Below are 23,165 nucleotides of genomic sequence, written 5' to 3' on the forward strand. Positions count from 1 at the left end.
AACTAAGAGATATATGTGTATGTCCAGCATCATTAGAAAATAGGAATTGCGAGGTAAGCGGCCAATTTAGACAAAGAGAGATGGTGCAATTTATGGCCCCCCTGCACAACTTGTACCACGAACCCTTGTCAATGGCCTCCATACCCGGCAAAGAGACCTTCAACGAACAAAGGTACTTGATCATTAGAGGTGGTGTTGGAGGTAGGGTGGTGACGAAAACTCTAAATCGAAACTTTTGTTCCTGAGAATCTCGAGTTTACTTTGGGAAACGTTTCAAATTTAGATCATTGGCTGAGGTGAAGATAGAAGAACGCTTGAGCCGGATCCTTTGCTGATGAACCACGTTCTATCTGGGAAAGTAAATTAGACAATCTGCGAGGTATTTTTACCAATTACGCTGGTTTTTATGTTATGGTGAGCATAGCCAAACTTAATTCGTAGTCATTTTTAGGCGAAATCATTTGTGTGCTGGGGCGTGATCTATGTGCTTCTGTTGAGTGACAGCTGCCACTGCAGCGTTTTAACGTTTTGACAGAGTAATTTTGCAGACGATACATCGGGCACAGATTTGTTGAATCATACTGGAAAGTTAAATATATCTTGTCTACGTCATGTCTGCATGAAACATATAGGAGCAGCCTGATGAAACAAAAAGCGACATTTCAGAGATCTGGAACGTATTTGTCATCTGAAATTGTTGCTACAATTGTAAAGGTGCGTTTAATTTTCTCTTTTGACTGTTTGATCACCTTCATTGTAGCAGCTTGAGAAAAAAAAAGTTGCTTCTCTTTAGCTATTGACTTTGTTGATGCTTGCTGAACTCAGTAGTACCGACACCTTAGAAAAAGACCGAGTTCTTGACGAAAGAGGTGAGTAAAAGTAGTCTGGAAGTTTTTTCACTTTTTTTTCCATTCAAACTGTAATGGTTTAGATTAATATATTAAAAAGAAAGAACTAAGAGTTACATCATTTTGTAAACGAATATAAGATTTGAAATTCTTGTCAGCAGCAAATATGATTTGGTAACTAGTGTTCCAGGTTTGGTAGTCTGATATGTCTGTGAGTTATCTAACAATATAAACAAAACATTATTAATTGTTCAAGGAAGTGTAAAAGTTTATTATGATTGCAGGAGTGTGATTTACAGAATGAAGAAAAGTGGTATATGTCTGTTTGTATTCGTGCTTCAACTGTTTCCTGTAAGAAACGTTGGTGGCCGACAAATCCCTGACCGTAGACCAGTAACACGCCGGGCAAAAATTTTGATTCTCGGAGCAGGTGTTGCAGGAATTGTTACAGCAAAAACTCTGAAAGAAAACGGCATAAATGACTTCTTGATCCTTGAAGCTCAGGATTACATTGGAGGACGTTTCAAACAGGAGTCATTCGCAGGAGTAAAACTTGAAGAAGGAGCGAACTGGATCCATTATGCTAGTGATAAAAAGAATCCTCTATGGGATCTTAAAGAAAAACACAATCTGAGAGGGATTTATACCAACTACAGTGATGTTATAATTAGGTAAATCTTGTAAAGTGCTGATGTTCATTGTAGTTTTATAGATAAGTGTACGTTTCATCGTTTGTCTCGCGATGTAAGAGTCTCGCTCAATCAGGGTTTTTTCATAAAAAAAAGCTTACCAACCACTTAGTACCTCAGTCACATATATGGTATCCTTTTTTTTACACATGAATTTCAATTTCGAGTCGCTTCGGCTAACATGTGTCGACGTGCATGCATGAAATATCAGTGTGCTAATGAAAAGCAAAATTCTCTTCAGATCTTTGCCCGATGTTTTTAAGTTGATTTCATATCAAAACCCCGAATTTCCAGTTCTAAAAATAGTTTGGTAAAATTGGGCAAACACACATTGCCCTACTAGCAAGGTACAGCGACGGAAAATGCATTAGGTCAAGCCATTTTGTAATCCTAGATGGTGCTTATAGAGAAAGCCATGGTTCCCTTAATGCCAAAAATACATACTTCCCGCACGTATTTTTGACGCGGGTTGTTCCATAGAAAGGCATCTGAATAGCTGTACTTCATCAACTGTTTTGATTGGTGATGAACTTTTCCTCAGAACTTTCTATTCTAATTGCCTCCAGAGACGAACGAGGGCGAGACATCACAGACCGTCACTTACTGAAGCAGTTTGCTGAGGCCGAAGAGAAGCTCGAAGAATTATCAAGAGAAAGATCTAACGATCAGCGACCAGATATGTCCGTAAGGGCCGCACTATCGACTGTTGGTTGGAGACCTGACACTCCAGCTAAGAGGGTTATTGAATACTCCGTCCTGGACTTCGAGTTCGCTGAAAAACCAAAGATGGAATCATTGAGGGGCTTTGGATCTCGCTCAGTCGACTTCTTTGTTGCTGATCCTCGAGGATATGGAAGTATCTTTCTAAACATGGCAGATGATTTTAAAGACAAAATCCTTTTGAACAAGGTAGTTAAGTCTGTTTTTTACAACCGCTATGGTGTTAGAGTTAGTACCGCGGATGGGGAGACATACTTTGGAAGCTATGGACTGTGCACGTTCAGCACAGGCGTGCTGTCAAGTAATTCCGTCGCCTTCTCACCTAAACTTCCTCAGTGGAAAATTGAAGCCATCAACAAGATTCCATTGGCGCACTACACGAAAATTTTCATTAAGTTTCCCTTTAAGTTCTGGGACAGCCATGAATTCATCTTGTATGCTCACCGTGTCTGGGGGTACTACCCAATATGGATGGACATCGAGGCACGTGACATTTTGCCAGGCTCAGCCATCCTGCACGTGACTGTCACAGGTGAGATGAGCCTCAAAGTGGAGAGTCAGCCGGAATCGGAGACGCTGAAAGAGATCATGACAGAGCTGAAGAAGGTTTATGGCGCCAATATCCCAGAGGCTGAAGGTAGAGTAGTATATATTTATAACTTAAAGTTGAACGTTAACTTTGATCAGAAAATAAAAGGTTACACTTGACACGGTCAAAGCCAGGTTAACTAAGTCTCTATTAAGAACTCAATCCTTGATTCTTGAGACTTTCTAGAATCGAGGAAGGGGAAATTTCGTTTTTTGAAGATCGAGAGTCAAGTTTTTGACGATCCACTTTCGAGAAGCGAATAATCAGAATCGAGTTTCGAGGATCGAGCTTCGCAACACGAGCAAATTTTCTCGCTGATCTCGAGCAGAGGCGTTTCGAACTTGCAATATGATGATGTATAGGATGCTTGTTACGGCCTTTTTAACGTGGTTACATTCCTACGCTTTTCAATGAATCTTAGGTATATTCTACAGTAAATGGTCCCAAAACCCTTTTGTCCGTGGATCGTATGCAAACGCCGAGGTTGGAACTACTGCTGCAGACTTTCATAACTTGGGAGGAAAGTTGGGCAAGCTATATTTCGCTGGAGACGCAGTTGATCCCGATTGGTGGGGATTTGCACAAGGCTCCTACTTCTCTGGAGAAAAGAAAGCAAAGGAAATCCTTCAATGCATGAAAAACAACTGCAAATTATTTTGGCCTAAAGCGAATGTTGTTCAGGAAGTGTACACGAATCCATGACGCTGCTCTTCAATTCAAATGATGAATCGACCATTGTTTTATCAGATCTTTGAATGACTATTTTATAAATGTATATTATATGATTGGACACATTGAAACTGACTGTTTTCTGTTTGCGTGCGAGTTCTGTAGCTTTTTTATGTGAGATTCTTGGAACTAGTAGAGGAGCTTGTTGCCAAGTATTTCGTTTACATTACATGTTTTTTTATCAACCATCATCACTTCTTTGTCAGTTTTTAGATGAGATTTAGTCACGATTTCAAGGTAAAATGTTTTAACTCGCTGTACTTTTCATCACTGAAATAAAATGGTCATCTAAATTCTTAAGTACATGATCTCGCAAGAATACTGACTCGCCCTAAGGTCGCTACCTACTGAGTTTTTCACTCGAATGTTTTGTGATCGTTGTGAATGATAACAATCAATGGCAGGGTTTGTTTCAGAAATTAGTCAAAAAGGGCCCTATAGGCTCCTTTATTTAGTTTAGGGGGCCCCTGTTGAAAGAAAGGGGGCCCAAGAGAGGGGGTACCCCAAAAGGTGTTTGGACATATGTGTGTGGTCTTGTCCGTGTAAAACCGACGAAGAGAAGGCAATTGGGGGTCAGAGGCTTTAAAGTTCAAGGGAGTACTATATAGCAGGTGTCATATCAATGATGTTGTTTGTTATGTTCTTGTGTTTCAATGAAATAGTACTTCGAAACTGTATTTATCCTTGGGCAAAACTTTTACGCCGCGTTTGACGAGTACACGAAAGTTTAAAGCGGCATTTCTTTTGGTTTGCAAATCCCGCGGAGCCACGCTTTAGAATAAACTCTGCAGTAGAAGATGTAGAATGTAACCTTTGAGCAGCACTGTCCAAGATTGTTTTTAGTCTTTGATTTTCCTATCTTTTCAAAGAATGATAATGTTCAGATCTTGAAATGATTTGTTTTTGAAGGATGTTAACCAATCGGAGAGCTTTTCCCCAAAATGCCATGAGATATATATCTGTCCGCTTGCAGCATTCGCGCAAAACTGTTTATAAAGAATTTCTATATTTTGCTTCATAAAACGAGCAAAGTTCACCACTTTCGAATCCTCCTTTGAGGAGCGTTTTGATTGCATAATATTTTAACCAGCATGATCGTCATTTTAGTCACTTTTATCTGTATTTTGCCAAAATATTTCCTTTGCAGTTTGCATGTGTTTCGTGCAGACTGCTCATCGTTGAATGAATTTCAAGTGATTAGCTGACTGATCCTGGGATAAGTCGTCGGATCCACAGTCGTCGAGATCAGAAGGATGAGGATGTCATTTAAGGCAACGGTCATTCGCGGTGAGTTCCTTGTCTTACCCCACTTGTATTCTTGTACGCACTGATTCTTGAGTGCTACACGACATCAGAAGGCTTAAGCGAATTTACATGAAAGCACTTCAAAATCTTGAAAATAAACTCCAGACAATTTTAATGTTAATGATTTGCATCTACATTGTATGCTCTAGATAAATGGAAACCTTTAAAATCGCGAAAAAAACTGTATTGAATATAACCTTTTTTCTCGCTTAAAAGCCTATAAATGCTGCATATAAATTAAATTCTTTTCAATTTTTTGCCATAAAATCGAAGATATTTAGGGAAAATCTCGACAGTTGATGGCGTTTGTAATAATTATCTTTTAGCAAGAAAACCACCGACGATATTTTGCATTGTCTTGTTGCAAACTGCAGGAAAGGCTTCTTTATTTTTATCATTGGAGAGAGGTGTTCTGTTAGTGCCAAATTGATCACTTCAATCATTCAAACCTGCAATAATTTTTTGCGCCGAGTAGTAGACCTCTGTTGAACAATGTGTGAATAGATAAAAGCTATGAGATTACTTTATAATGGATATACAGAATAATTATAAACATCAAATGCAATTGTACCGACGAGGCAACTTATGTCTTTTTTCCTACGGTGCTTTTTTTCTTCTTTTTTTATTTAAGTTTTCGTTCTGTGATTATAGAACCACATGCAGAAAAAGAAACAGTGACAGCAACAGGGAAAGTACGATTGACAATAGTCAAAAATGTTATTATCTTCCATCAGGGAAATTTTGTGGGAAATAACGACGTTTATTCGCATGAAGGGGAGGGTTGCATCACACTTAAAGTATTGTATACCTGGAAAACTTAATTGCAACGCAGGTTGAGATAATTTGCATGCAATCATTTTTATCAATGCTTCAAGATTAGCAGACCGCAAAACTAAGGGTTGATTCGAGTCTATCGATTCATCGAGGCTACCGTTTCCAGTTGTTAACCGTTCGCTAACATTACAACTATTTTCGATTCAAGACAGAGAGGGGTTGCTGAATTAACAGATGGACAGGATGAATAATTCTACGATTTCTCAGAGCTTATCGATTGATTCTACTGAAAAAAATAATTTCATGTCAACGAGTGGAATCGTTAGCTCTTTGGCAATCTTCAAGGCTGTCTTGGCTGTCCTGGTTGCAGTGCTGTCCTTAGTCGGCAACACCATCGTCATCTTTGTGGTTTTTACCACCAAAAAATTGCATGCCAACACCTATTTTCTCATCGTAAACATGAGTATCAGCGATTTGCTCTACACAGCTGTTGCCATTGAGCCTTTTATCGCCGGCATTCTTGAACGCCCCTTCCCTTTTCGCGGTTCTTGGGGAACATTCATTTGCAAATTTGTAAACGCGATGGGGTTCGGTATGATTGCTAGCTCTGTATTGACACTGGCAGCCATCGCTTACGATCGCTTCTTCGCCATTGTTTTCCCACTGAAAAATCTGAAGAATAAGACTTATCTAAAATGGATCGTCGCATCAATCTGGCTGTGTTCTGCCCTGGTTATGTCGCCGATGATGTACGCCATGCGGCTGCATGAAGATAACAATACCTCTTACTGCTACGAAGACTGGTCGCCCTATTTTGACACAGATATGGCCGCCAAAACATACACTGTTATATTGTTTGTTGTAATTTACTCGATTCCGTTCCTGACCATGTTCATATTTTACTCACTTATGTCCTACATTTTATGGTTTCGTAAAATCCCCGGCATTTCTGACGAAATCACCCGGCAGCGTATTGTGTCAGGAAGACGCAAAGTGGTTCGAATGCTCATTTTTATCCTTGTGTGTTTTATACTATGTTGGTTGCCACTACAAATATCCACTTTTTCTGTTTATTTCGGCGACGCTGAATTTCCTTTTGAATTCTTCTTTGCCTGCGAATTTTTGATAAGAGCCAACGGGGCTATTAACCCAATTATCTACGTTGTGTTCAATGAAAATTTTCGTCGTGGGTTTAAGAGAGTTCTGTACATGGGTTGTAGGTCAAAATTAAACGTTCCTATTTATGTTTCGGCAAAAACAAATTTCCTCTCACTGACGAGCAGTAAACAATCTAATCAGGCCAGCTCTAACCAAAGGTTGCTGTATTTAAGGGAGACAGTAGTATAGCTTCAAGGGAAAGTTTTATTATACAAATTTCAACCGATGGTAATAATTTCTTCTCACTAAAAATTAACCGGTATACTGCGTATTTCTCTGCACCAAACGATGCTCAGTTTTTAATTTTCCAATGCATAAAACCCGAGATGTGTCTTCTAGTTTTTCGCAATTTGTATAAATCGAGTATTTTACCACAATTGGCTGCAATGTCGCAGTTTTTTTGACCACTGTGATGACGAATGTCGTTGTCGATAAGAGTGTAGACCAAGCTAAACCACTATCGAATTGTTAAACCTACTAAGTACAGGAACGAATCGACTCAAGTGAAACGATTATGCGTCGATGTAAATAGAATCTCATTAGAGTAGTGTGCTTTGAGACATTACGCTAAAAATGTAGAAAAGTAGATAAACCTTGGTGAAACTAATATTAAGTATCTCTGAGCTATGAGAGTATATTTGACGAATCCAAAACGTCGTAACAATTTTGATTTCCACCATTTTTTTGTAATTTAATTTTAGCTTCATCAGACATTTTGTTATATGTATTCAAATACAAATAGACTAAGCAGACTTCAGTTGTTGCCCTAAGTTGGACGTGTTTTGATCTAATTCGTGGCAAATATTTACATAGAGTCAATTAAGAAATGTTAATGACTAGAAGAAATGATTGAATGTAATAAAACTGTATTGACAAGGGAAGTTGAGGGTGAACTACCTAGTTAACATGTCACGGAATCTATTTTTTTTGAAGTTGGTTTCGTGGTAGAAGCCGTTATTGAGGATGGATACGTTGACAAGTTAAGCAGTGTTGTAAAGTTCAAAACTTGGCTGGCGGCCACTACGCTCAGAATATGCTTTCTTCTATATGTTAAATATTTTTGATAAGAACAAGAAAAAGTATCCTTCAAAAATTGACCTTTAGCTCCTCCCTTCAATTTCAAGTATTATCCCACCAAGAAACAGATAGGAAAAATATGAATAACTCGGGAATTGTTGTGGAAAATGTATTCAAGGGTGACTGGTGAGATCAAAATAATAGACAAATTAATTATGCATTCATGATTGTCCCACACCTTCGGTCAGTGTGACATGTGCTTCGTGGAGTTACAGTGATACGTTTCTTCCAACGGAAACTCGACATATTCTGCCAGTTCCCGTGTACATACTTGCTCCAAAAAGAATTTTCAAGACTTATGTTTCCTCAAACTTGTTCAGGAGCGGAAAACTGAATACGTTTGGATTTTGCAGGAAATAAGCGAGGTGAGAGAATGAAGTGTTTGCTCGATTATGCGATAGTCCAGCTAAAACCTGTCTCCTGATCAATATTTTCAAGACTATGAAAACGTCTTGGTATTCTAGGACCTCGACGTTCCCACAAAATTTTTCTTAAATGTTGATTATATCGATTCCTTTAGATGTTACCTTCATTAAAGTTTATGTCGTCTTTCAGTTGGGTTTGTATTTTCCTTCTCTGTTTTGCAATCCCTTGTGCCCTCGCGCTGTATGCAAATCTATTTTCGGTAACTAACAGGCAAGTATATTCACCGTTAATCAAAGACTCGCAAAAATAGCTCGTACGGTTTTTAAAGCTATTAATTACGATTATGCTTGCTTAAGCATAACAACGTTACCAGATTTTAGTAAACACTAAGTGCGATCTGGAGGGAGCCGACATTCTAAAACTGTCTAAGGTCAACACCACGGCTTACGGACTGAAATCGTGGCGTTACCTAGCGCCAAGGCTGTGGAGTCTGCTACCAGAGTCACACAGAATTGTTGGAACTTTTAAGGCCTTTAAAAACAATATGAAGAAAATTAACCTTTTGGGCTTTTAACCTAACGTCTTTCTTATTTTTATATTATTGTTAGCACATAATTATGATTATCGTCTTTACTTTTTAGCATAACGTAGAATTATTTGAGATTATATTTTATGATCCTGAGTTACACTTTTTAAAAGTTTTGTTCATATGTTATGGTATTAATTTTAAATTTAATTTTTATGTGGAATACCCTTCGATTAGCTGGTGTGTCGTTCCATTATGTAATGTCTCACCTGAATAGCCAAGCGTACAACGCAATGAACTTGTTTTGTATTGATAGTATTGTATTTAATTGTTTTGGTTTGTTGGAGAGAATTAGCTGATTGCTTCAGACATTTCTCATTTTCAATATTGCAGGAATAAAGCTGAAGACTCGTAGAACTCGAAGATGCGCTCAAATTCCTTTTCGTTCACGACAAATTATTGAGGATTCTGTGTTATATTGTTCAAGGGAAAATAATTCCAGTGGCCAAAAGTGCGGGAGAACCAAGTTCAAGGTCGTGTAATCAAACAATTTGCATGTACATTTATTCCGGTGGTTTATTGAACTGGATAACAGTCAACGCAGATACGAAATTACCATTGTATCACTCTTTCTATACTAGACCAGAAGCACTGTTTTGATAAGTTAAAAGGCCTTACCGTTCACGCTCATTCTTCATCGTAGTACTAGAAAAAAAAAAAAAACAATTGATCCAAGAACGCGTCAACTAGGGACTGAAGAGATGGAAAAAGGAGTCTAAATAACAGAATCTTTAACTTTGATTTATTGTCGGCGAAAAGGGTATAAACGAGAGCAATTGGAAAAGGGTAGAAGGCTAATGAAAACGGATCTTCTTTTCAATTTGTTTGTTATTTTGTGTTAAAGTAATTTATACAATCAGAGAAGGAACGGACTACGATTGGTAAATGTAAGTTAAACGTGGAATTTAATGTCTTTTTCGTAGCATAGGCTCTAAAAATATTCATAACCAGCTTGGAACATACCCTACAATATATCTTTTTGTCCATCTTTTCTTCTGTTTTAGGTTTTCCCCTCCATTCCTTTTGTTGTTTGTTTGTTTGTTTGTTTAATAATATCAGTAATCAATGTATTTATTGGATTTGCAGAATACAGAGAAGGGATGTATTCTGCATTTGGGAAAGAGGATTGGATACGCACAAGATGATCTAAAGAACTCAGCAAAACGTGAGTTGCACAATTTGTTGTTTTGCTCGTTGTTAGAGGAGATTCATTACAACGGAACTTGAAGAACGAGACCCAAATTTTCAATGAATGCTACCAGTGGTTCAATTGTTTCCAAATGGTCAGGTTGATTCAAAGACATTTTGTACAGCGTTTTCTATGCTTTTTCGCCACTTGTTGCTTAGCGGATCAAATGTGTAATAGAACTGTTGTTTAACAAATTATAACAGAGTCGCACGAGAGAGACCACGAAACACGTTTCGTTGGGAATAAAAGTTGTCCATTTGCAAAATCAGAAGAAAAGAGAGATTTGAAGTTGTGCAGCAAATCAAGGTTATCCTCTCTACCTTCAGGGTATGAAGAGGATTTTTCACTGGAAAAAGCAACCCATTTAACTTAGAATTGTCTCTAAAACAATTAAAGCGATAGTATTTTTTATCGGAAAAAGTAATACCGAACAATGAATAAGAATTAATATTCTCAGACTTTCGAGCAAGTAAAATCAACAATTATTAAGACTCAGGTTGCGTAGTAAAATGCTCGAAAGAGAGCATCATTTTTAGTGCAATGCGAAACTCTCAACATTATATGAAAAAGTGCGGCTTTCGTTACAAGATACTTACTTTCCTTAAAATTAGATGTTTTTTTTTACAAAATAGCTAGTACGTGTACTTTAAACTTAAAATGTATTTTACTAGCAGAAAGCGAAATGTTTATAAGGAAATAGAAACTTTTTACTGAAAATAGTTCACAAATTTTCAACTCTCTTCCGAGTTAACAATGCAGCACAGATTGTCAAAAATTATACAGCGACATGAAACCAAATCTATTTCAGCGATAATCCATTACCATAGAACTTTCGAATTCGAAGGAACGGGAAACCTCGGAATAAAAATTGTGAATGCTTTCTTGAATGAACTTCTTGTATGTGTGATAATTGGTGCCTTTAAACATTAAATTCATTCTTCAGAAAAGAGAAAGGCTTTGAACTCTACACTGATATCTCTTTAATACTGAATTGTATTTTCCTAGTAAAAACTGAAAAGATTAACCAAAAAAAGAAAATTTTAATCTCAAGTTTAAAATTCGTTTCAAGTGAAAAAATCAGTAGAAAACATTGTTGCTTTCAAAGGACTAGATTTTATCTAGAAATTCACGTAATCCAACCGTCATCAAAGAATTGGAATAAAGAGGAAACCCACGTAGAAAAATATTTGCTTTCAGTTATTGAGCCGATAGAGTAAAAATACCTCTGTAGCACGTTTGTTCTGTTTACCCATTTCAGGTTCTATTATAATACTTTAGAGAATTGCGTCTTTCAAGTTTTCCTCTTATTCACGTGCATATGCACACATGATTTACAAAAGATAAAGCTGGGAACTCCCTCGAGACTTGAATTGGGTAAATTATTGACTCGGATGTTTTTTAGGTTACATTTTAAGATATCATTTTCATCCTTGTTTTGAAGATCCTAAATCATACATGTACATTTGTTGAAAAATACTATTTCTTTCATTCGTCCCTCAATAGTCGACGTATTTTACCCAAAAAGACCCCATCCAAGCACGCCGCAGCAAAATAGGACCCAGCGTTAATATTCACCTTTGGGGAGTTGATGTTGTGAGTTATCCTTTGAGGTTTTTAAAATTAGACAAAAACTGTCGTTCGTCGTGGGCGTTTTAAATTTGTAGTTCGGAGTTTTTAAAAAGAGATCTAAAAAGAGAGAGATTATGATATGTTTATTTCGATACTATGGCATTTCAACGAATAAGTAAGAAGAGATTTATGACTTAACTTGGGCAGCAAAATTAACTTTAACTTCTTTGACGCTTACCATGACTATCGTCAAGGTTTCGAAAAAAGAAATAGAGAGAAATATTCATTAATGAATTAATTTCTAAGGAAAATGGTGTTTGTATTTGGAGGAAAAATGTTTTCCAATTTAAGCGTACATTTTTATCTCTTTTTATCAGGAAGGACGAGTATTTAGCTCATGAATTTTATTTCTAGAAATAAATAGTAATTTGCTGATAGGAGCTGAAATTTTATGACCAGGAAAGGAAACAGTTGTAGTTTACGTGTAAAAAAAATTCGTAAATGAAAAAAATAATAAAAATAGATTAAGAGAGGAATGATAAAAATTCGTTTATACCTCCAAACTCGAAAACCTTGACAGGAGTCTAGCCTTAAAACCAAAACAAATTATTTTCAACAAGTATGCTTTTCATATGTCGGGTGTCATCAAACAACGTTAAAGATAATTTATGAGTAAGTAAATGAATGAAAAGAGTGCAGTTCAGGAGACGAAGGAATTTATTTTAAAACAGAATCGATCTCCTGCAATAGTTTTCTTTAAAATCTTCAAAAATCTTATCTTGGCTCTGTTCTAGGTGTTAAACAATTTTCACCATTGTCAAGATACATGTTGTATGAAATAGCTTTTCAGTTTCAAGTTTATTGTAGAAAAGTTTGAAAGTTGTATCAATCCACAAAAAAACTAGTTGCGTTCATGCATTTTATGAACTGCGTTTGTCAGCTTTCCATGTAAAGTAGCTGCTACCTAGGCTCATTTAGATGAAAATTGAAGATGAGAAATATGCTTAAATTTTAAATTATTGAATTTGTTTAGGATGAGATTTCATTCCAAAACTGATAGCTATCATTCAATTATATTTGTTCCCGAGGAACTTTACAGAAAACCAAAGAATAGTGCTAAAGAAAGCATTATTGAGGCGTAAAAGAGTCTTAGATTTCTGTTCTTCATTGCGTATTCGGGAAAATGACTTCCTTTCTCTGTTTTTCTTCAATTACAGTTCAATAGGATTACAGATATTTTGATGTTTTTTAGTGTTACAGAAGATCTTATTACGGTGCGCTCTTTTGAACAAGCACTGATTTTTCTAAACAATGCGCAAAGTAAATCCTCGCCAAAGCTATTTCGATTAGCATTCATTTCCGCGTTTAACTACCATTTATACCAGATGTGAAGGTTAAGATGATCTCGTTCTCCATTTATTGTAATGAGTTTCATCCTGTTTCCTCGAGATAATTATTACCAGTGGCGTCGTCATGATCTGCATTTTTTCGACCGTTTTTAAAATAGCCAGCGTGGTGTAGCAGTAGTGAACATTAATTTTAACGGTTAACTCTAACGGTAGTTTCCTTCCGCCGTCCTTTAGTTTAATTGTTGGTTCGCAACTCCAAGGGCCTTAAGCCTCGTTGGTCGGTTTTCTTGTTCCCTTTTAATCTTGAAAGAGGCAGAATTTGTTAATTTTTGGAGCTCCGATAATTTTTTTTTCTGGGAATTTTTTCCTAGTAAAAAAACTCTCGGAGCTCTTAAAATTAATCAAAATTCTGCCTCTTTCAAGATTAAAAGGAAAAAGAAAACCGACCAACGGGGCTTGAGCCCCTTGGAGTTGCGAATTAACAATTAAATTTAACGACGGCGGGGGAACGCCGCCGTTAAATTTAAACGTCAAACGAGCACTACCGCTAGACTATGCTGACTTTTGGTAAAGGATCCCTGCAAAATTTCACTCGAAATAGGTTCGCACTCATTGTTCATAGAAACAATAGGTTTAACCAGTATCACTCTCGTAGGAATTATTGACATGTGCGATATTCAAATTTTATTTAAACAAAACATTTGTGCTGTCGTTGTTGAATTACCTTGCTACGAACTATTTAGACTACGGGTTCATGATCAATTTCTCTGAAATAAATAATTTTTGTTAATGTAGCTTCACCTTTTCCTTTTACACCTCAAACATTTCTTGCCACTTGCGACTGAAGTCTAGTTTAGATATTATACGAAGAGATATTTAATTTCATCAAAAGAATTTAAAAAACTAACATTATTTACAGAAATCTCTTGTGTTACATTTTGTACAACTTGGACATGCAAAGTGATTGATCAGAAATTGAATAATAATTTTTCTTCTTTTTCAGGTTTGAACACAAACAAAAAAGAGATTCAAGACATATAAATACACATTAAATATTAAAAAAACTTTTAAATGGCAACGTTGCTTACCCGTGTCTTTCATTTTTCTATCATTTCGTTTTGTCAGCTACAGTTTACAGTAAAGCTTCTTGGATTCAGTTCGGCTTCTTCCATTACTGCTACTGCCCTAATTATTTAGCAGCATTTTTAGTTTAACTTGTACACTACTTCTTCTATTATTACTAATACTACACTGATTAATTAGCAGCACTTTTAGTTCAACTTATACACTACTTCTTCTATTACTACTTAACTACTCTTATTACTTAGTAGCATTTTCACTTCAACTTGTACATTACTACTACACTAATTACTTAGCAGCATTTTCAGTTTGACTTGTACACTACTACTTCTACAACAACTACGACTACTCTCATTACTAAGCAACATTTTCAGTTTGACTTGCACACTACTACTTCTACAACAACTACGACAACACTCATTACTTAGCAGCATTTTCAGTTTGACTTGCACACTACTACTTCTACAACAACTAATTACTTAGCAGCATTTTCAGTTTGACTTGCACACTACTACTTCTATAACAACTACGACGACACTCATTACTAAGCAACATTTTCAGTTTGACTTGCACACTACTACTTCTACAACAACTACGACGACACTCATTACTAAGCAGCATTTTCAGTTTGACTTGCACACTACTACTTCTACAACAACTACGACGACACTCATTACTAAGCAGCATTTTCAGTTTGACTTGCACACTACTACTTCTACAACAACTACGACGACACTCATTACTAAGCAGCATTTTCAGTTTGACTTGCACACTACTTCTTCTACAACAACTACGACGACACTCATTACTGAGCAGCATTTTCAGTTTGACTTGCACACTACTTCTTCTACAACAACTACGACTACACTCGTTACTGAGCAGCATTTTCAGTTTGACTTGTACACTACTTCTTCTACAACAACTAATTACTTAGCAGCATTTTCAGTTTGACTTGCACACTACTACTTCTATAACAACTACGACGACACTCATTATTAAGCAACATTTTCAGTTTGACTTGCACACTACTACTTCTACAACAACTACGACTACACTCATTACTAAGCAGCATTTTCAGTTTGACTTGCACACTACTTCTTCTACAACAACTACGACGACACTCATTACTAAGCAGCATTTTCAGTTTGACTTGCACACTACTTCTTCTACAACAACTACGACTACACTCGTTACTGAGCAACATTTTCAGTTTGACTTACACACTACTTCTTCTACAACAACTACGACTACACTCGTTACTGAGCAACATTTTCAGTTTGACTTGCACACTACTTCTTCTACAACAACTACGACTACACTCGTTACTGAGCAGCATTTTCAGTTTGACTTGCACACTACTTCTTCTACAACAACTACGACTACACTCGTTACTGAGCAACATTTTCAGTTTGACTTACACACTACTTCTTCTACAACAACTACGACTACACTCGTTACTGAGCAACATTTTCAGTTTGACTTGCACACTACTTCTTCTACAACAACTACGACTACACTCGTTACTGAGCAGCATTTTCAGTTTGACTTGCACACTACTTCTTCTACAACAACTACGACTACACTCGTTACTGAGCAACATTTTCAGTTGGACTTACACACTACTTCTTCTACAACAACTACGACTACACTCGTTACTGAGCAGCATTTTAAGTTGGACTTACACACTACTTCTTCTACAACAACTACGACTACTCTCATTACTTAGCAGCATTTTCAGATTGACTTGTACACTACTTCTTCTACAACTACTCTAATTACTAAGCAGCATTTTCAGTTTGACTTGCACACTTCTTCTTCTACGACAATTCTAATTACTTAGCAGCATTTTCAGTTTGACTTACACACTACTTCTTCTACGACAACTACGACTACTCTAATTACTAAGCAACATTTTCAGTTTGACTTACACACTACTTCTTCTATTACAACCATGACTACACTAATTGCTAAGCAGAATTTTCAGTTTAATATTTACACTTCTTCTGAAACTACTACTCTAGTCACTTAGCAGCATTTTTAATTCAACTTGTACACTACCTCTTCTCAATTATTTTGCAGCACTGTCAGTTTGACTACTTCTACACTAATTACTCAGCAGCATTTTTAGTTTAACTTGTACACTACTTCTCTAATTACTTAGCAGCATTTTTAGTTCGACGTCTACACTACTACTGCTCTAACTAATTAGCAAAATTTTCACTTTGAGAAGTACACTACTTCTTCTATTAATACTACTGCTGTAATTACTCAGCAGCATTTTCATTTCGACTTGTACACTACTTGTCTTGTTACTACTACTCTAATTACTTAACAGCATTTTCAATTCGACTTGTACACTACTACGCTAACTACTTCGCAACATTTCAGTTCGACCGATACACTTCTACTACTCTTATTACTTAGCAATATTTTCAGTTCGACTTCTACACTTCTTCTTTTACTACTACTGCACTAATTACTTAGCATCATTTTCACTTTAATTTGTGCACTCGTACTGATATTAGTTACTCAGCAGAAGTTTTTTTCAACTTGTACACTTGTTCTTCTGCTTCTGATGCATGTTACTTAGCAAGATTTTCAGTTCGACTTGTACACTACATCTTTTACTACTTCTACTCATCAGTTCGACTTGTGCAGTACTTAGGAAAATTTCAGTTCGACTTGTATACTACTTCTGCTCTGCTTACCTAGCAAAGTTTTCTTTTCGACTTATACACTTCGCTTCTACTACTAAATTAATTATTTAGCAGAATTTTCAGTTCGATCGTACACTTTTTTTTTTACTACTGCTACTTTAGTTACTTTGCAAAATTTTCTGTTCGACTTGTGCACTACTTCTTTTGTTTTCACTCATAACTTAGCAAAATCTTCTGTTCGATTTGTACACTACTACTACAATTATTATTTAGCAGTGTTTTCACTTTTGCGCTTCTTTTACTACTGTTACACTTATTACCGAGCAAAAGCTTCAGTTTGATTGGTACACTTCTTTCAGGTTGTTCAATACATAAATAATAATTGGTCTCACAATGTTAACTTATATTTATCGTGACGTTGTAAATGGTAATTTTTCCTAGGCAACAAGGTGTACTTCGAGTATTGCTATAAATAGCGCCTTCGTGTGTTCTCGCGCGCTGTTATTTGGAGAAATAAACTTTATTCAAACTCTCTTACAACTAATAGAGACTAAAACATTTCTTTCGTTTCTTCTTTCCCAAATTGACCATTATTTACTCGTGACTTTTAATCAGCCTGTAAAAAAGAAAAATGCAAAATTAACACAATAGTAGTGCAAGTCCCAGTAAGATAATAACAATATGAATCAAGCACAATTAAACCTACATTTCAATAACAATGCGAGCCAACCTATTTCTAGGAGATTTTTGCCAAGGATTCTCACCAAAACCCACTGTGGTCTAGCGGTAGTGCACATCTAACAACGCAAAATTAAACGACGGCCGTATCCCCGCCGTCGTTTAATTTAATGTTGGTTCGCAACTCCAGGGGCCCCGCGCCCCGTTGGTCGGTTTTCTTTTTACTTTTAATCTTTAAAGAGATAGAAATTTCCTTAATTTTAAAAGCTCAGAAAATATTTTTACTGGGAAAATAAATTCCCGGCAAAAAAATTTTCAGAGCTCTTAAAATTAAAGAAATTTCTATCTCTTTAAAGATTAAAAGGAAAAAGAAAACCGACCAACGGGGCGCGGGGCCCCTGGAGTTGCGAACCTACATCAAATTAAACGACGATGCGGATACGGCCACCGTTTAAAGTCTAGTAGTCAAATATGTACTATTACCAGACCACAGTAGCTCTTGCAGTCCAACAACTTACTTAATTGTTTTAATATTACCAATGGTAAAATAAAAGTCAGGCAAAGTACATTACAACAAGACTACAGTGCTGAATAATAATATTAAAAAAAGTAAAGAATTCGTGACACCGAAAAAAGTGCTGGTTAAACCGCGGAAATTCAAAGAATTCTCTAATATCACTGTTTTTATAACTCATCATTTGAAATTAACTATTTTTTAGAACTTTTAACTGGATATAGTCACAGCTTTTGACTTCATATGCCTCAGACTTAAAGTTAAATCCTCTATAAATGAAATAATTTTAAATTGAGTGAAAAAAAAGTCCTCAAAATTAAGATTAAGATAAAATAACTGATATCTCGTTCAAGTTCGTTTCATAAGTGTTTTCAAATGCTGAGTTTTATTTTGCGTTAAATTTGCGCGCACAACAGTTTTTTGACGACGGTAATTCTCACTTTTACTTAAATATCTCTATCTCTTTAGACAAAATGTCAAGTTGAGAACTGCAGTATCTTCTGTGTTCTTTTTTGATAAGCAGATAAACAACTCAAAAAAGTTAACGCAATCTTCACTGGAGGACCTCCACATAAAATGCTGAAAACGGTATTTTAAAACGAACATACAAATCCTTAAAAAGCAAAAACTATCCTGATGACGAAAACAAAATCAACATTTTCATCGTGGCATTTAATCATTAAGAAATTCTATTCTCTCGTGTTTAAAATGTCTTTACAATTTAGAAGTAAACTGTTTGAAATAAATTTTTATAAATGTTGTCCAATTAATCTCAGTCATTCGTCTACAGTATTAAAATTTTCACTTGAACAAAATATTTTGCATAGAAAATTATTAGTTTCAATATTCTTATTCCCAATTAATCATGAACAGTTTCTGTTAGCAAAGTACAATTTATGCTCATCATTTCCGTTCTTTCACTCTTGCTTGAAAATAGAAATTCGACTCCGACTGCTGGAAACATTTTTTTTTTTAGGGAAAGCCTCAAGTTTTCTTATTTACTTCAGAATTTTCCAATTATCTACAGTATGAAATGGCCCTCTTCAGCTTTTTTCTTTTGTTTACCCAATTCAGGTCATGTGATAATACTCTAGAGAGTTGTTTATTATTATTATTATTATTTCCTAATATACACGTGGATATTTAGGCACAATTGACAAAAGATACAGCTGAGAATTTCCTTGAGAACTGAAATAGATAAACAAAACATGCAAACTAAAGAGTTCTTTCCTCATTAAAACACCACGATAGATATTTTCAGAACATGAGAGCCTTGTGATAATTTTTCTACACAAGTCGTGGATATATTGTCAAATTGTTAATGCGACCTCGTTACAAATCTCAAGACAAATATTCATAGACGGACACACAGTGCTTACTTAGAACTTTTCATTTTCTTTTAATTTTTCAATTAGTGAAATTTTAATGTAAACCTCGACACAGGATTTCCCAATTGTTCTGTTTTCTTGTAAGGCGCTCACAATAATACATATAGGTAGTATTTTTAGCACTTCTAAAGAGAGAGACGTTAGAATCGGCAACTCCTTAGAAACGACTATTATACTGCAACGAGAATGTATATTAAATTCAAACAAACGATTTTTTGTAATCTAAGAAAATTTTATTTAATACCCATTTTGTTCGAAAATAGATCATAGAAAAAAAACATCAGCACGGTCGAAAAATGTTCTTCGAAAACTATGGCACTCACGACTCTTTCTACCGAATCTACCGCTTGTTGGAAAATTCAATTAATGATGGATTCACTGTTGACTCTTAGAGTCACCTCATTGTCAAATCTCATCTTCAAAAAAAATATAACACAATCCAAACTGTCTAGGTTAGAGCATTTCGTTTTCTTGAAACTGGGAGGGAATTTTGATTGCTTAGGTGTACTTTTCTTCGAGCAGAACTTGTTTTAAATTTGGTCGGCATTATTTGTAGAGTCAGCCAAACATTTCCTTTAAATCAGGATTTCTCATCAGCCTAATCTAAAAATCCATATTTAGGACATTTTTCACTTTCCGATTAGAGTTTAGAGAGAAGAATCCTAATAAACAGCTATAGTTCGAAAAGAACAAAAAATGTGGTAATCTCTCCCGTTGAACCTCCTTCAAAAAAGAGGAAAAGGACAGATAGCCCTTGAAGTACAAGTATGTAATGAAAACTAATTTTTGGTTTGTACAATTTTGAGGAGTTCACAACCTTACTCGTTCAAAAATTACTTCTTAATAAGTTTTGTTTTCTTCCCTATTCAAGAATTTTTTTCATTTGTGTTGCATCTATTAAGTTTACACCAGCAAAATATGTTTCATGCTGAAGAACCTGTCTTTCCCCGACTTTCCAGACAAAAAAATTTATCTCTTACAACACTGATAAACGCTATTCCTTGCAAAGATCAGAAGTTCCTAGTGGCATGTGTCAAAAAGTCATCCCTCCAAAAGTCATCATTGGCAACATGGGCGAAAGCCCGTAATTTAGATTTTGTTGTGCAAGCTTGAAAAGTGTCACGATTGTTGCTAGTAATCAGCTCAGTATGGATCGAAAGAGAAAAAAAAACAAGTGGATATCTCTCTGATAAGACCTCGCTCTAAAAGGAGGAAAATAATAGCCCGTAGCGTGAGGCGCAATAAATCAAAACTAATTTTGGTATGTAAAATTTTGACGAGAAAAATCAAAACCTTACTGGTCCAACTCTTTGATAAGTTCTTTTTTCTTTCCTTTCCAAGAAAAATCGGAATGGAAAATTGATCTAGCTCGCCCAGAAATAATTGAAAAAAATCAGAGATCCAACAAATTCCTTCATCTTTCCAAACACACTATCATTCTTTGCTCCTTGGCTTTTAGTATTGGGCGATGGAAGTATTAAATGAAAGAGGAAGTAAAATTTCATCCTTATAAAAAATTACAATATTCGAATAACTATTCATAGTCAAATATTAATCAATATAATTTTGTAATCCTTTTAATTCTCTTCATTGCTTGTTTGAAAATATTTAATTTTAGTATTTTTTTTTTACATATAATTTCCTTCGTAAAGGACTTTCATATAAAACCACCTTAAACTATTGAGTCATACAACGCGATCTCCGAAGAGTTTTTTTGCAAAGTTTAAAACGCAATTGTATTAGCAACAGTTTTCTCCTCTTTAGAAATAATCCTGTGTCTATCAAAATAGTTTTTCGAAATATTTTCAGCGCCTAAAATATTCCTTAAAGTGTCTCCTACATCGAAAAATTTGATTTATAATAGTTTTTAATATCTGCTTTTCTCTTTTTGCAACAATCTCCAATATTCGTTAAGTCTGACGACAAAATAAAAAAAAAACGAGAAGACCTAAAAAAGGCTTACATAAACTGAATAATTTGGATGCACTGTAGGTTCCCATTGTAAAGTAATTCTATAATTTACAAGTGAAACATTCAATCCAACAACTCACGTTTTGTTGAGTTCTTCTCCACCAGTGTACACGTTGCCCATCCGAAGTATCCAATCCTGTTTAAATTCCTCCTTTCAAAACCTTTTCTTCACCCTACAGATCCAATAAAATACATTGATTAGTCTAGTGCCGCTAGTATCATTAGGATTTTAGCTGCCTAACTTTATGTGATATTATGTTGCTGAATTGTTTTTTAAGCTGACAATCGAAATAAGGCGGTGTTCTCTTTAGTGTTAAACGCCGGTCAATTACAATCCACGTCAAGACTAACCCCAAAGTAGTAAACTGTGATATCAAAAGAAGAGTTCAGGAGAATCTAGGGAATGAGAGAATACGTTGAGTATTTCAGAAACTTTCTCCAAGTCCTTATTGTAATGACTTCCTCTTTACTCCTAGAGGAACAATAAAACGATCAATTTACGTTATTGTAAGCTCTCCCACATCACTCTGTTTATTTCTTATTTCACGTTTTACATTCCAAGCTTCCAATTCTTCTTTTAAGACCAATTTTCAACTCACTCTCCCGACTGTGAAAATTATATTTACAAATGAATAATTGATGAACGTCGCACACCATCAAATGAACATCCGTGTCAAGGCTAGCCTCAAAGAAGATCCCAATTGAAAAAGGTAGCAGAGGAGGTAAGTCAACCCTAAGTTTTCTCCTCAAACAGGAATTTTTATTGCCAAATTTTCTTATCCACTCTTTTCCCTAAGGTTTTTGCTTTTTTATGCCTTTTCTAATCCAAAAAATAAGTAGTAAAGAGGATTAGTACACAGACGTTTTCCCTAGCCAGTTATTTCGAGTGAAATTCGATGTGCAATCTTTCCTTGCTCTATTTCCCTTTTAATTTTGCTTTCGCTCTTCATAAATCGTTCACATAGGCCTTACATGTTCAGATGGTATATCTTATCTCGCAAATATCAAAGTTTAACATAGACCAATTCAGGTAAGAACTAAAACAAAAAATTCTGATTTCGTTATTTGTTGTCGTTTATGGTGTTCCATTCTGTTTAAGATAATTCTGGATTACTACATGCACGAGATTACGATGACTTCAGGTCATATTAAATGTGAAGTGTGAAATAAATTAGTATAAGTTCATAATACGTGCAGGAATAGAAATGTGGAAAAGACCGTAGATGGAAACATAGCATGAAGCGTGGGTATTTGAACAAAATTCAAAGATATGAAACGGCTAACGCTTGCGTTTTCGCGCTCACGCACAAAAACCACCCTTTAACCCCCCCCCCCCCACTCTAAAACGTGCTGCGCGAGCCCTGTACTTGCTATCTGTATCAATTGTTGCCTATAAACCAATAAAATGTACACAGTAATGTAGACACGATTACAATGTTTAACTAAGTTCTCTCTATCTATTTCCCTCACTGAGCCCAAAAAAGGGGCCCAAAGTATCGTTTATCTGTGAAGGAAAACACAAAACCGAGTTTGAGACGAAATAAATACAATGACGAAGTTTACTCCAGAACTTTCCGATGAGCAGATTTTATAAGTTTTGATAAAAGTAGAAGAGCCTAACTGCTTCAATAAAAAGTCATGATTAAAGCAAATAGATTCAGAGAATTATTTACCTAAAACAATTAATAAAGAGAAAATTTCAAACTATCTTGCTGAGAGAAAGAACACTGTTTAACGGTCAATTGCCTCACCTTACGTGAACATCCATTTATTTCACAAACCTCTGTAATTTCTCCAAATTTCTGCTGTATGACATTAGACAGGGAAACATCCATCTTTTGAATACTTTCTGAAGCATCTGTGAGCGCAGAAATTGGCAGAATACGTCAATTTTCTATTCGAAGAAGCATTGCGCCGCAACTTCAAGAA

At 35.7% G+C, this 23,165-nt stretch overlaps 2 protein-coding genes and 2 long non-coding RNA genes across 6 annotated transcripts; 3 read left to right on the forward strand and 1 right to left on the reverse strand.

Moving 5' to 3' along the window:
- Window positions 1-842: 842 nt before the first annotated feature.
- Window positions 843-4,161, forward strand: LOC131789835 (uncharacterized). Of its 2 annotated transcripts, XM_066174341.1 has the most exons (4): window positions 843-869; window positions 1,133-1,519; window positions 2,104-2,894; window positions 3,268-4,161. In XM_066174341.1, the coding sequence occupies exons 2-4, from the start codon at window positions 1,149-1,151 to the stop codon at window positions 3,546-3,548; spliced, it is 1,443 nt and encodes a 480-aa protein (XP_066030438.1). In that variant the 5' UTR covers window positions 843-869; window positions 1,133-1,148; the 3' UTR covers window positions 3,549-4,161. The 2 variants fall into 2 exon arrangements, with proteins under 2 accessions (XP_066030438.1, XP_058962990.2); XM_059107007.2 differs by lacking the exon at window positions 843-869 and having other exon boundaries at window positions 1,129-1,519.
- Window positions 4,162-5,897: 1,736 nt separating this feature from the next.
- On the forward strand, window positions 5,898-7,001 carry LOC131789854 (substance-P receptor-like). Its single transcript, XM_059107028.2, has one exon. The coding sequence runs from the start codon at window positions 5,898-5,900 to the stop codon at window positions 6,999-7,001; it is 1,104 nt and encodes a 367-aa protein (XP_058963011.2).
- Window positions 7,002-7,927: 926 nt separating this feature from the next.
- Window positions 7,928-14,136, forward strand: LOC131789857 (uncharacterized). Of its 2 annotated transcripts, XR_010715711.1 has the most exons (4): window positions 7,928-8,254; window positions 9,175-9,314; window positions 9,928-10,006; window positions 13,952-14,136. It is a non-coding gene; the product is annotated as an uncharacterized lncRNA (long non-coding RNA). The 2 variants fall into 2 exon arrangements; XR_009340639.2 differs by lacking the exon at window positions 9,175-9,314.
- A 3,009-nt stretch (window positions 14,137-17,145) lies between these two features.
- Window positions 17,146-23,125, reverse strand: LOC136284088 (uncharacterized). Its single transcript, XR_010719083.1, has 3 exons — window positions 22,988-23,125; window positions 21,317-21,409; window positions 17,146-17,301 (listed from the first exon to the last, which is right to left on the reverse strand). It is a non-coding gene; the product is annotated as an uncharacterized lncRNA (long non-coding RNA).
- Window positions 23,126-23,165: the final 40 nt, after the last annotated feature.

The sequence above is a fragment of the Pocillopora verrucosa genome, chromosome 11, assembly GCF_036669915.1.
Source record: "Pocillopora verrucosa isolate sample1 chromosome 11, ASM3666991v2, whole genome shotgun sequence".
Taxonomy (NCBI): Eukaryota; Metazoa; Cnidaria; class Anthozoa; order Scleractinia; family Pocilloporidae; genus Pocillopora; species Pocillopora verrucosa.